Genomic DNA, 13,533 nt, shown 5'->3' with positions numbered 1-13,533 from the left:
CGTCACCAAGGGAACAGGGAGGGATGCGGGGCCCCTGGCGCGGGCACCACGGGGCCCCTCCACACCCCTGTGTGTGAGCTGGCACATGCGTGCGCAGGCACGCACACACATGTGCTCATGCACACACATGTGCTCATGCACACACACGCAGGGGAGGCAAGCATGGGGTCATGGGAGCGGGGCTGGGGGGTCGGGGGGTGTCAGCTTTGGGGGATGCTTGCGTGAAAGGTCTGCTGGCATGCGTGTGCATGCATATTTGCACACCCGTGCCCAGCTTTGTCACACGCACACTATCCTGTGGGTTAGGGAGGTCAGGAACCGGTACCTGCTGTTCTCAGGCCTGGTTTTTACTGGTCTAAACTGGTCTAACAATCTGCAGTGGCTCCATGGGTTGGGGGAGTTCCGTGAGCAGCACTGGCTGGGTGGGCTGGGGTGAGCTGAGCCCTGGGGTACCCGTGGGGTGGACATGGGGCGCCTCAGCAGCTGGGGCAGTCCTCACTGTGGGTGCAGCGGACACCCACGAGGCACTGGCAGGCACTGGGCACAGCGGGTCATCCGAACCCTGGCACTGGGAGGGTTCCCGGGACGGGAGTGGTGGAGCGAGGGGTGACCTTGAGAGCGGCTGTGAGGAGCCAGGGAGGATGAGCCCCCACTGAGTGAGGGTCCGACTGCCTGCACACACCCCGGGGTGGGGACACCCCGATGCCATGGTGTCTCCCCAGTGCTGGTGGGAGACAAAGCCCATGTGGTGCTGGGCTCCAGGACGCTGGCCTGTGCCGGCCGGGGCGGCACGCGGGGGAAAGCTGGCTTAAGCACACCTTGACCTTCCTGGCAGGGGAGGGATCCCTTCAGCTTGTCCGACACGTCTCCTGCCAGCGCCCGGTATTGAAAGCGCGGCGAGCTCGCGCGCGGAGGAGCCAGCATGAAAAGGCAGCTTAGGCATCTCCTGCTGCGAGAGATGGATTAGGGGCTTCGGGGAGGGCCGGGGGGACGGCGAGAGGCACAGCCGCCGCGGCGTGCCGGGGCCAGGCTCCGTGCCGGCGGCTGACGGGCAAGAGTGGGCATGGCTGGGCACGGTGCTGCAAGCCACAGTCTGGCTGCATCCCGGTGGGAGAAGGGGGCAGCGGGCCAGGCCCAGCAGGGCGGGATGCTGGGGGCTCCCCGAAACAGAGCATGGGAAGCGAGAGGGACTGTCCCGGCTCAGGGGGGGCCAGGGCACCCAAGGCTGGCAGCCCCACTCCTCTGCATGGCCCCGGCCCCCCCGCGGGTCCCTGAGGCATCCACCGCCCTGGCCCTCAGCTGTCGCTGTCAGGAGGACATGGTATTTTTAGAGCCGCCCGGGGACCGGCAGGTCAAGCAGTGACAATTTTTGCCTGTGGAAGTGGGTGGTGTGAGGTGGGGGTGGTGGGAGTTTCCCCTTTTGCTCTGATTTGGGGCCCCCTTTGTCCCTAGGGAGGGAAGCCCCTGGCGCTGGCAGTGGGTCCCCGTGGGGTGGGGGGGTCTGGCCATCTCAGCTCTGTCCCAGGGTCCCACACTGGGCCGGGGTCTGCGTTCCTGAGGCGGTGACAGAAATGCCCCATGTGGGCAGCCTGGACCCTGGGGTGGGGGTTGGTGGCCCCAGTGGTGGGGGTCAGTGGCCCCATGGTGGCCGTGTGGCAGGCGGGGGGGGATGGGGAGCCCCGAGGCCATCCCTCCCTGTGCTGGAAACAGCTGTGCCCCTGGCTGATGGTGGGGGTCCCTGCCAGCGCCGGGCATGTGACAGGAGGTGACAGAGCTGGCTGCTATTTATACCCAGCCCGTCTCAGTGCCGGGTGTGAGGACAGAGGTGAGCCCAAGCCACGGGCCCAGGGTGGCCTCAGGGTCCCCTGGGTGCCTGCCTGTCCCCCACCACCACCCAGATCCCCCCTGTAGGCTGGTGGGGCTGCAGCGAGGCCGGGAGGCCCATTCCTGTCTCCATGGAGTCTCATGGCCACTCCAGCTGTCCACAGCCCACCGTGGGACAACGAGCCACCCCTGTGCCTAAAGTTGGCACAGCCTGTGCCTGACAGGGACACTGGGCCATCCCTGTATCCAGTGGGAAAACAGAGCTGCCCCTGATGGGGACACTGAACTGTCCCCATGCCCGATGTGGACACAGAGCTGTGCCTGTGCCCAAGGGTGGCACTGAACTGTCCCTGTGCCTGATGGTGGCATGAAGCTGTGCCCAGCAGGGCCACTGAGCTGTCCTCACGCCCAGCCCCTCCAGGCTAGGGGGTACCAGGGACGCAGAGTGGGGCAGGTTTGACCCCCTGCAGCTGCAGGTCCCTGATGGGCACACGTGGGCCCTCAGTGTGGGGAGAAGGTGGGGGGAGCTGTTCCTTCTGGCCCCCCACCGGCCCCCTCCTCTGCGGCAGGCGGTGGGGCCGGGGGGCGCAGCCCCCGCACAAAGCTGCTTTACATGAGAAGAGGGGCCCAGGCGTCGGCAGCGCCGGCCTCCGCCTCCCGGCCCGCAGAAAGGGGCCTCCTTCACTCCCGCTTCCCGGCCTCCCCCAGCTTGCACGCACACTCGCGCTCATGCCTGGTGGTGCACGCCGCACACGTACACGCGGGGGGTCGGGGGTCCCCTAGCCTGGGGACGCTGCTCCCCTCGAGCACCTTGAGCAGAAAGGCCTGAGCCCTCCCGCAGCTGACCCCCCAAAGCGGGCTCAGTGCACGCCCCAGCTCCCCCCTGCCACAGTCAGGGTCCGCTCACCCCTGTTGCACCCAGGGAAACTGAGGCAGGGGGTGAGGGGCCTCGGGCAGCACCCAGGAGGATGCGTGGGGGGTACCCCTCATACCTGGCTCCGCACCCCTAGGGTGGCAGATCCCCCTCGCCCCAAAGTCCAGGCAGGCTGGGCTGGGTGCCCCCTACGCATGGGTGACGATGAGCACCGGCTTCTTTACCCAGCGGGGTGGAGGAGCCATGTCGGAAGGGGCATAAGCCACCAGCACACCCGGGCCCCGCTGGGGGAGCTGCCACCCTCCCCGCGGGGTGTTGTGCACCCGTGCTCCCTGCTCCGTGGCTCGTCCCACCCGGCTCCAAACGGCTGCGGGGCCACGTCCTGCTCAGACCCCCCGTATTGGGTGGGGTCCCACGGCGTGGGTGGGGGTCCCGCTGCCTGGCTGGGTGGAGCAGCAGCTCCCTCTCGTGGGCGCAGCCCCGGCGCTGAGCAGGGCCCAGGGTTCCCACGGGGCCAGCCCACGCAGCATGGCCGGGCTCCCCGGGCTGGGATCCCGGCTCCACCCAGCCCGCCTGGACCCACCCGGGTGTTTCGGCAGGACAAGGTGGGGACAGTCTTCTCTGAAAACACCGTGGTGACTCCGGGAAGGAGAAAGGCTGCTCCCCTCCCTGCCTCAGCTCCTCCACCCTCCTTGGGGCACAAGGAGCCGCAGGGATGCATGTTAGAGGGAGGGAGACCACGACCCATGGAGGAGAGGCAGAGCAGGGCAAGGCCCGGCAGCCCTGAGACAGGTGGGACCACAGCCCTGATGGAGTGGGAGATGAGTGACCCCGACACTGAGGCATTTGGGAGGAGCAGAGTAATGCACAGGCAAGTGGCAGCACAGGAGGGCTCTGCGGGCTGCTTCAGTCTCCTCAGCACAAACACAGGGCTGACTGCTCCCCGGAGAGAGCCAAGCCTAGGGGGATTTCCGCAAGGCTGCAGAGGTGGGCAGCGGGATGGGAGCTGCATCCCTCCCAGCAAGTTAGAGGCAGATGCGTTAGGGAGCTCCACATAGGAGTTCTGGCAGCACAGCCCTGCCTGGCCCACTGCAGTAATAGATCAAGTCAGCCCTGCTAGGACCTACGCTGCCTAGCACAAAGCAGAACCACCACTTCGGCCTCCCCTGCGCCCGACCCACAGCCTCACTGCGCAGGGCTCGACGACGGGTTCGGTGGTGTGCGTGGAGGCACGGTCTGGTGAACACACGCCTCAGACAGGCCCGTTTCTGAACCTTGAGGACCGTGCCTCGACGAGACAGCAGAGGGCAGTACGCAAGCAGGATCTGAGCAGTGATGCGTCTGGTGAGAGAAAGAAAAGGAATGAATGGAGAGACAGATGGAATCCGGTTTTCCTGCTGTCAGGGACGGCCTAGAGACAGCGACACGCACTGCCATGCTCAGAGACAGCTGGTAACAGCTGCGGCAGTGGATGGAAAAACAGGGCCTCGTCTGCCGGGGCTCTGCACTCAAAAGGCCTGTGGCTTGCTGCAAGACAGAGACCCGAGGCACTGCATGGTGCATGCAGGCCCCGGGCACTGCTCCTCTGCCACCATGTACAGGGACATGGCTATGCTTGAGCAAGGCAGGCACACACCTCCCTGCTCAGGAGTCAAGAAAGGCCCCTGCGGCGTGACTGAGTGGGACGGGAGCAGGGCTACAGGGATGACTCCTCCTCGCCCTGGGCACCGTGCTTCACCTCAGGGTTGGCTCTGAGCACCATGATCCAGCTCAGTCTTTGCACTGGGCACCATGGCCTACCTCAGGGCTGGCCCCGGGTCCCATCCCCCGCCTCAGGACTGGCCCCGGGTATCCAGGCTAGCTGGGCCGGGGCCCTTCCCCACCTCCCGAGAGGTGCTGGGGTACCCCGATGCCCCTTCCCGGCGCCCCTCAGTCCGACCGAGCCCCTCCGAGGAGAGTCTGCGCACGCGCCCTCTGAGGAGCGAGCGTGACCCGCGGCGCACGCCAGGGGGCGGTGGTGAGCCCATACTCCTATTGGTTCGCACCGCCATCACTCAAGAGGCTGGGGCAGCCCCATTGGTTCGAGCTGGAAGGGCGGGAAGGCTGAAGCGGGGTTCGCGCCCTCTCCTGTCCCCCGGCTCGAGTCCTCGCCGCCTGACGGCCCTGCGCATGCGCGCAGCAGCAGGCGGGGGGACCCGCCCTCTGCTACAGCAGCTCGCGCCCTCGTTGGTTGCTAGGGTGCGCGCAGACGGGGGAGGCGCATGCGCGCTCCCGGTGCCAAACCGCAGCGAGGGCTCGTGAGGGGGGTGGGCAGGAACGACCCGCCGTGGCGGAGGTTTAGCGGTGCGCCCGGCGGTTGCCCGCTGCCCTCCGCTCCCTCCCCCCACCCCCGGTAGCCGTCCGTCAGCGGGCCGGCTCTTCTGCTCCCGGGCAGCTCAACCGTCCCCCTCCGGCCCCCCCCGTGAGGGCGTTCCCCACGCCGCGCACGTGACCTGCCCTGCCGCGCATGCGTGGAGCGGCCCGGCGCGGCGGGGGCGGCGCTGAGGGGAGGCGGCGGCCGGAGGCGCGGGGCCGAGCCGGGCCGGGCCGGGCCCAGCCGAGCCGAGCTTAGCCTGAGCGGCGGCGCAAAATGGCGGACAGGTTCTCCCGCTTCAACGAGGACAGGGACTTCCAGGTAACGGCCGCGCCGCGGGGGCGGGCGAGCCCCCGCTCTACCCCCGGCGGCCGCGCTCTCCTCGGGAGGCCGGGGCGGGTCGCTCCCCTACGCTTCATCTCCTCCCCGCCGCGGCTTTGTACGCGGTCCCGGCGGCCGGTAACGACACAAAGGCCCGGGGGGCTGGGGCGGGCTGTCAAGGTGACCCGCGGGAGGGGGCCGGCCCGAGGAGAGGGGGAGCGAGCCGGCCGCCGGGGCTCCCCCCGCCGAGCCGACTCTCACCCGCAGGAGCCCGGCGCTCCGTGGATTGGGGTTTTTCTTCTTTTTTCCCCGTGGTTTTTACGGTGCGTTAGGCCAGAGGCTAGGCGGGAGCTCACCTGCCTGCCGCTGCCCCGCCTGGGGCTGCCCCGTCCCGCCGGCCGCCCGGCGCGTCCCCCCAGCCCCGCGGGGAACGCGCGTCTTCCCTCTCGCATCCCCCCAAGGAAAACATTCGTATTCCGACGTAATTAACGCCGCTGTTGCTGTGTTAAAGGGGATTTAAATGAACAATGGTGAAATTAACGTTGACTCGTTAAGCCTAAACAATGACATTTTGTTTTCTGACTTCAGCCCGAGAGAATCTCGAGGTTGGAAAAACAAAAGGAGTGAGAATAAACGCAGCTCGAGAAGGGCTGTCGATGAGCTTTTCTGTGTCATTCTTGTTTTGGGAGCCCGGAGTTGCACTAGTGCTTTTCACCTGAACTCCTGCCTTTCACCTGAAGGTCTGGGAGGGATTTTTTTATAGTTGCAGAGCTGGCGTAATTCTACTTTATGTAGCACTAAGGTGCAATCTTGAAAGCGCTCAGGATGTCCAGTAGTAATTAATTTATGTTGCTCCTTCTGGATGCTTTTGGGGATGTGCGCTTCCTAATTTGTTATTGAACTGCATTAGAAACGCATGAGAAAATACGTATTGGCGTGGTTGCCTGTCCTGTTTGTGTTACCTTATCGGGACCATAGGTATAGCTTCCTAATGCAGCCCTAAACGCAGGGGCTGGTTTGCATCGTTCATTTCCTTAAATGAGGGAATGAGTTATAGTTAATATCGAAATGGTCTGATTAGGTTTTGAAGTTCCTGTTTCAGGAAGTGGAGCGAGCCGGATCTTGGGTTTGAAAATACATTTCTTGTAATAGTTTGCTTTGGGAGGGGAGAGATGGGGAACCTAAAACGGGTGCTGCAGGATATACCCAAGAAATGGGTAAGATCTGTCGTCGTGTATTGCACAACTAGTCACACGTGCCTCTTGCTCCGTGTACTTGTTGGCGTCCCTTTGTGGGGCAACCCCTCTGCAAAAAAACAATTGTAGCAGCAAAACCTGTTACTGTGTCATTGCTCTGGTCATGCAGGGGGAATGTGTAGTGATGTCAGAGAGGAAACAGGGCTCCATTACCCAATGCCGAAATCTTAAAAGCTGCCGAGCATGCTCGGAAACAATGACCCAGTCACAACCCTGTTTTCCTTTGACTTTAACAAAGGGCACTCTTTTTAATTGGGACTTTATCTGTGCCAAATATCAGACTTTTGCTGTCTTTCCCATAGACTAGAGCGAAAAATAAAAAGGTAGGGTTTGTTTTTATAGTAGGGTAACTTCTCCCTGAAAACTTGTCAGTGAGAAGACATTTTATTTTGTACGTTAAAGCTTGCTTCGAGGGAAAAGGGGAGTTGGTCCTCTGGGAGGAATAGTTTGGAGTTGGTTAAGGCTTGCAGAGGACTGAGCATGAAAACGATGAGCTATGAGGAAGCTGATTAGAGGGAGACTGGGCCCACATGTCTTGGCCAAGGTCACGCTGAGCAGTGGGAGCTCAAGTGCCTATGCACGTACTCCTGACAGTTGGTCAATCTAACAATTTTTGAGGTATGTTGTTGGAAGAAGGCTTTCTGAACTGGATTTTACCTCCATCTTCATCCAGATCACTTTCAGAGCAGATTTTTGACTTTTTCCCTCTATATTTAGACGGATGTCACTTAGACATAACACCAGAGAATGGCTTGCTATGCTGAGTGTTTGCAGGTCCGCTGTGAAAGCTGCACTGTGACTGTTGCTAAGCTTAGGTAAAAATATGCCTGCCTTTAGTGCACAGCTTTTGATCACGTCTGTGCAATACTGGTCTCAAAACTACAGCAAAAATAAGACACTCCGTTAGTGTGAAGTCACAAATTTGTATGTAGGCTTCCTTGGTAGGAGTGTTTCTGTCAGTGTTCAGAATGCCTTTTTTTCACGCAATTTCTAGCAGTTCTAATTCTAAGCTTTGGCAGATGAAATTTCTGTCCTTTGACCGAGAACAACTATAAACGTGACTCTGTGTTACTTCTAGTCTGTTGCGACCCGAGTGGGCACGGCAAAAGGGAGATGGTGCTCTAAGATTATATAGCTTGAAGCAGGGATAGATGCGGCGTGGTGAGGGGGAGGGAGGCCATAGAGATCTCTGATTGTTCCTGGGTGATCTACTTGTGATCTTCTTGATGAAGCGAAAGGATGTGTTACTGTCTCAAGACAGGAGGAGAAACAAAAGGTCAGGAGTAAAGTGCATGGCTTGAAGGAACCTTTTAGCTGTTTGGAAGAAAGGCAGATGGCTTGGGATTAGCGATGTGGCTAATGGAGGAAGAAAAAAGCATTTTAGAGTTCTCTCTATTGTTATCAGCCTTCTTTCCAGAAAGAAACTGGAAAGGTTCTGGGTTTGGGAGGATTAGTTTGGCAAGAGTGCGAGTTGAGCACTGATGTGGGCAGGGGAGTGATGAGGTTGGTAATGCAGGGTTAGCAGAGGTGATATTCAGGTTTCTGAGCTTCTGATATGCTGGAGAGAGTGGATTAAAGGTGAGAGAGCTGCTGGGAGTTACTCTTCCCTCCCCGTGCCTGACTAAAGGAAGCTCCGTGGAAGGCAGGAATGGAAACGTACACCACCAGAGGGAAACGGGTTCAAGAAGGAAAGGACCTAAATCAGCTGAGAAAAAGAAGGTATGGTCCGAAGTGCCTGAAAAGGTGATGAGAGGAGGAGGATTGCTGAGCAGAGGGATCAGCTGAGGACTGGAGAAATAAGAGGGAGTGGGGGACCTTCCCATAACTGCAGCCAGAGTGGTGTGATGGATATAAAGAAAGCTGCAGAGGGAGTGGTGATACTATCATGGGGTTACAAGTAACCCTGGGGAAAAGAGTAGCTAGTATAAGTGTAAGAAAGTCAGATATCCTTAAGGATACAGATCACGATACGGAGGAGGAGGAGAAAAATTATGTACTCGGAAATTATTCCGAGCCCTCTCTATGGTAGGGTGGAAGGAACCTCAAAGCCAAGGATGGTTTGAAAGATGAAATTGCCAAAGAAGGAGGAAATGGCATTGGAGGGTATTGCCACAATGAGGTGATTAAGCAGCTTTTATTTTGTTGGTGTTTTTGTTTTTTTTTTTTTAAATAGGATTGTCTTGCTTTTGCTGAGCTGTGTAGCTTTAGAAGCCACACAAAGGGTTTAGACCCTCTTCTCTTTTTGCTGTATGCTCCCAAGCCTTAGAAAACCTCAAGGGAAAGTCCCTGTGTTTGACTGTATTTTACAGGTGCTGAACTTGAGGGGAGCTCCAATGAAAGGCATTTAGCTTTACTCTGTCCAGTAATACTTGATCTTTCCCTGACCGGGGCAGCACGGCAGTTTGTTCAGGGGACTTTAGGCAGTGAAATGAATTACTGCAGGAGAAGGATATCGCTGACCTTCCTTCTCATTCCCCTCTCTAAGCTCTCAAATGGTAAGTTGCCTGCTGAATAGCTTACCCAAACAAATCCCAACCTTTTCCATTGCTGGAGGGGTTATTTTTGAGTGGCCGCTGACAAGCTTAGTCCATTGGTTAAAAGATCGTACTGCTTAACCGTCGCAGGGATGTCTGTCACTTGTCTGCCTCTGCTGTCTCCTTGATTGACTGGCTTCCCCATGGCTGAGACAAACTTGTGAACCATCGTAACTTCAAGTAATCATGAACAATAGCTGTCGACTATGCTAACAGTATTTTAAGAGCGTTACTGAAAGCTGTGTGAATACATGAGACTGCTGCAAAAAGTAAATGTATTTTTTAGTGTTATTTTTACAATTGCAATAATGTTATTCTTTAGATTAACTCTGCTGAACTCAAAGAATGAATACTGTGGGTGTGTCCATATCGCTGAAATCCAGTAGAGCTCCCAGTTACTCACAGATGTTAGGAAAATCTTTTCTTCCTGTATCTTTCTCCTTTCCATTGTTGAAGCAGAAATATTACGAGCCATATGTGTATATGTGTACAATAATTTCCTCTTCCTACGTACATTGCACTTACTTGCATCATTAGCCAGATGGAACGCAAACTGTTCTGTCTCTTGATTTTTTTAGTTTGTTGTATAGGCTGTATAACCAAATAACGCTTCCACCAAGCAGAAGTGCCTGGTTTTCTAAACTGGGTTGAAATGTGGCCAGTCTGAACCTCAGTTCTGGTATTTTTGCTCATGCCAAGAAGATAGGCGGGTTTTCCCCACCCCGCAAAGGATTCGGAGAGCTAACTGAGCACGTCACTGTTACTGGCTGGTCTGGGATTCTAGTCCTGCTGCTTCCAGCAAGTTGAGCTGAGTGCTGATGGCATGGGGATTTTATGCTTTTTAATTGGCAGAATGTCAGGGATAAGTTTTGTTCCCAAGCAGCTTAGGCAGTCTGGCTTACCGGACATCTGGGCTGGCAGCGTGGAGTTTTAAAATCTGTCCTTCTAATGAGCGTGTGTTGTCAGTGGCTTCAACTTCAATTCATTTCTTAGGTGCTGCCTGAGGCAAACGTATTTGATTTTTATATCCTTCAGCAGGCCGTGACTGCTCGTGGGTTATGTGGCAAAGTCAGTTGGTGGGTTTTCTCCATGCTGCAAGGGAATAAGCAGGGTCACTTTCTTTTGCCTAGTTTTACTAACTGGAAGGAGAAAAAGTTAATGTGGGGGGACGAGGGAAAGACTCATTGGAGTCTCTTGGAGGTTGGAGTCTTTTCAAAATACATTATCTTGAGCTTGCGACTGATACAAGATCCTGGTGCGTGAATTTGCCTTTGACAAATGTGGCTGAGAGCAGTCCATGAGGTAGCCCCTTCTGTGGAGTGTTTTCTTATTTATGCGTTAATCTTCGATTTTCTAAAATCTATTAGTATTGTTTGGAGATCCTAATTTATCATTAGATTAGGGTTAAATTTCTGGTCTAGGCACGGTGCAGGAAGGACAGTGCTCTTGCCTCCTTGGCAAGATGTGCTGACCTCGCAGTTGAGCAAAGCAGGGACCCCAGAACTGTGGGTGATTTTTGCCTGCCTGTGTGAGCAAGGAAGGGAGGAGAAGACGAGGGGAAAATGCATTAAAAAGTATATCGAATAGTATTGGTTCCATTTTTAGAAGATCACAGGAGAATCTGAACTTCAGTGTGGATTTTTTTGGAACTTGTGGTAAGTTAATTCTATACAGACCTTTCCTGTCATGGTTGTACCTATCCCTCTGTGTTTTGTCACTTGTGTTCTCTCCTCTTGTGCAGTGATGTTCTCTATTGCCTTGCTTAACTGGATAGGAAAGGAAACACTTTATTTGGCATTCTCACAACCATGTCTAAGCTATCTCAGCTTCTTCTGAGTCACCCCCTCCAAACCAAACCCTCCTGACTAGTCTCCAAACACCCACTGAGTGGGGATGTAGGGCTTTAGGAGTTCATTCAATCAAAAAGCGCTATTGCAGTACTTGGTCAACATTTCCTCAGTTGATGTATGCTTTTTTTACCTATGGTACAGTTTTAAACCCATAGTAATTCTTGGTACTTTCCACCTTCAAGCAGCTTTAAGAGCACTCAATTAATTTGAGTTTAGTTATTCACAGTTTTAAAGCCAGAAATTGATATTAGGATGTCTGCTTTAAATAGCCGTGATCCCCTACCCTTCAATATCCATCATTTGACCCAGTTTTTGAGTCCAGGAATTGGTGTTTGGCTATAGTATCTCTTTCTCTTGAAGACAGCTGGTGATGGTGAACGTTTTCCTTTGTAGATTGTTCTGATAGATTGGCCCAATGAAAGGTGTATTTTCTGTTACTTTTCTTCTAGATTTTTCAATTTTCAGCTTTTAGCTGTTGTTTCTGGTTATGTCCTTCTCTACAATGCCAAAGTGCAAATTAGCACACTGCTTCTTCTTATGTGAGGGCATATGTAACATTTCTGTCTTAGCCTAACCTCTTTTGAGAGCCTTAACAGTCTGATCTCTGAATCCTTTTATTGTAGGGACTTTTGCTGTTCCCTTCGCGTTGTTATGGCTTTGGGCATCTTAAAATTTTCCACATTTGTGACTAGAAGACTCGCGTAGAGGAATCTAGAAGAGACTTCATCAGTATAATGTAGAGAGATAAACATGTTTATTGCTACTTTACTCTTACTTGCTGTTCCTTCGTTACACACCCTCGGACTCTGTTCTTATCCTTTTTGCTACCGTATTGCATGAAGCAGTTTTAACATGGATTTCTCCTGCCTGCTCAGGAGCAGCCTGTGCTGCAGGTGTGTTTGTACAGGGCTCTGTGTGTTTGGGAGTTCAGGCCGTGTTACACGGCTGATTGCTCTGTACAAACACGCTGTCCACACTGGTGCTTACTGTTTGCTGGGCTTCATGACCTGCAAACTGGGTCGGCAGTTGCTGTCTTTCCTCTCTGCTCATTGATAAAAGCATTGAATGGTACCAAGTCTTGTGGAATGAGTTATGAGTTTGAATCCAGTTAATGTGCTCCTGAGTGAGGTTTTCTGTGACATTTTGGTTTAGAAACAATAATTTATCAAGTCAAACACCATATTGAGAGGAAAAAAACCCACCATACTACAAAAGCTTGGAAGTTTGTAGTGATAAATAAATTACACCCTAGATATGAAGTGATTACTTGATCCCATAGGGGTATTTTCTCTGTCTTTCTTGTTTGAAAGTCCTTGTTAGTCATGAACATGTGAGTGCTGGAAGCGGCAGCATCTTCTGCATTGAGGTATGTTAAGAAAAGGCTAAGAGAAAGTTGGGTGAGTGGGACCAATGCTAATACTCTTCGGTACAGTTGCTGTAAGCGTTGAAGAACTAAACAGCATCCCTTGTGTGCTGGAACAGATTTATAGCTGGCGTTGGTAGTGGCAGAAGGAATCTGAAAGACATTAAATTGTTCTTGTTTGGTGCCAAAGTATGCAAAACATAGCGAAGCAGAGACCTGCCTCTGGCTTCCACTCCATTTTGTACAAGCTGTTTATCTCTGAACTGTAAGACACACTTTTAATTGGACAGCTCTAACTAGGTTTTTATATGTACATTTTCCAGGTGTTTTTTCAGTGTTTTTAAGTTCAACAGGTAGAATTTTGCCATCAAAATTAACTTTTAGTTTGGTAAACAAAAGGTGCCATCAACTTTTCAACATGTAATTACAAGGTGCTTCTTTCAAAAGTTGCCAATTTAAATTCACATCCAAATCTTAAGTGATTGCTATTGTTGTATTGACTTGAGAGGATTTCCATTTTAAGTACTCTCAAAATAATTGATGTGTGTGTTTGCCTCAAATGAGGTTTTGCTGCAGCTTTCACAAGATGTTGACTGTAAATATTAAGCTATTTTGGAGGGTGTGAAGATGTGCAGCGTCCGTACTTACCCACTTGTATTGCTTATTTACAGGGGAGGGACCAGGAAAGCTGTTTATAACGTGGAAGGCAATGAAAATGCTCGCTGTTGTCTGTGACTGTTTTACCTCTGTGTTGCTAAGAAAGGATAACTGATTTTTTTTGCATCTTACGGTCCGAAGAGGGAACAACAGGAAAAAGGATGATTTTGTTCTGGGAAGCATTAACAAAGGCTTTCCAGGTACCGGTACAAAGTTGCTTTTGTATAGCTTTTTATAGTTTTGAGAAACCACATGGGTTTTAAAATTATGCAAGAAAGCTTCCAGTGTGAGCAGGGCTTGCTGGAGTCATCTTCTAGGTATGTGTTGGCCTTAAAAATGTGTCGTCTTCTGGGTGCATAATGAATATTCAAGAAACATTCTTAAGCTGTGCTTTCCTGGAGTTGTTTTTGAATTCTCTGGATGGATTTCTAAACATCAACATGGTTGTCTGCATCAGTTATGTTTTGGAGATCTTCCATTGTATAGAGTCATCAGGTCCTG

The 13,533-nt window shown here is 53.6% G+C and overlaps 1 protein-coding gene across 1 annotated transcript in view; it reads left to right on the top strand.

Moving 5' to 3' along the window:
- The first annotated feature begins 4,968 nt into the window (after positions 1–4,968).
- The window catches only part of GPATCH8 (G-patch domain containing 8), a 57,210-nt gene continuing 48,645 nt past the window's right edge, over positions 4,969–13,533 (top strand). Inside the window, exon 1 of the mRNA XM_064473479.1 lies at positions 4,969–5,372. Within this exon, the coding sequence (XP_064329549.1) occupies positions 5,328–5,372 (45 nt within the window). The 5' untranslated portion in view covers positions 4,969–5,327. The remainder of the gene's footprint in view (positions 5,373–13,533) is intronic.

The sequence above is a fragment of the Phalacrocorax carbo genome, chromosome 25, assembly GCF_963921805.1.
Source record: "Phalacrocorax carbo chromosome 25, bPhaCar2.1, whole genome shotgun sequence".
Classification (NCBI taxonomy): Eukaryota; Metazoa; Chordata; class Aves; order Suliformes; family Phalacrocoracidae; genus Phalacrocorax; species Phalacrocorax carbo.
The sequence above is the reverse complement of the archived record's forward strand: the minus strand, read 5'-3'. Positions and strand labels throughout refer to the sequence as shown.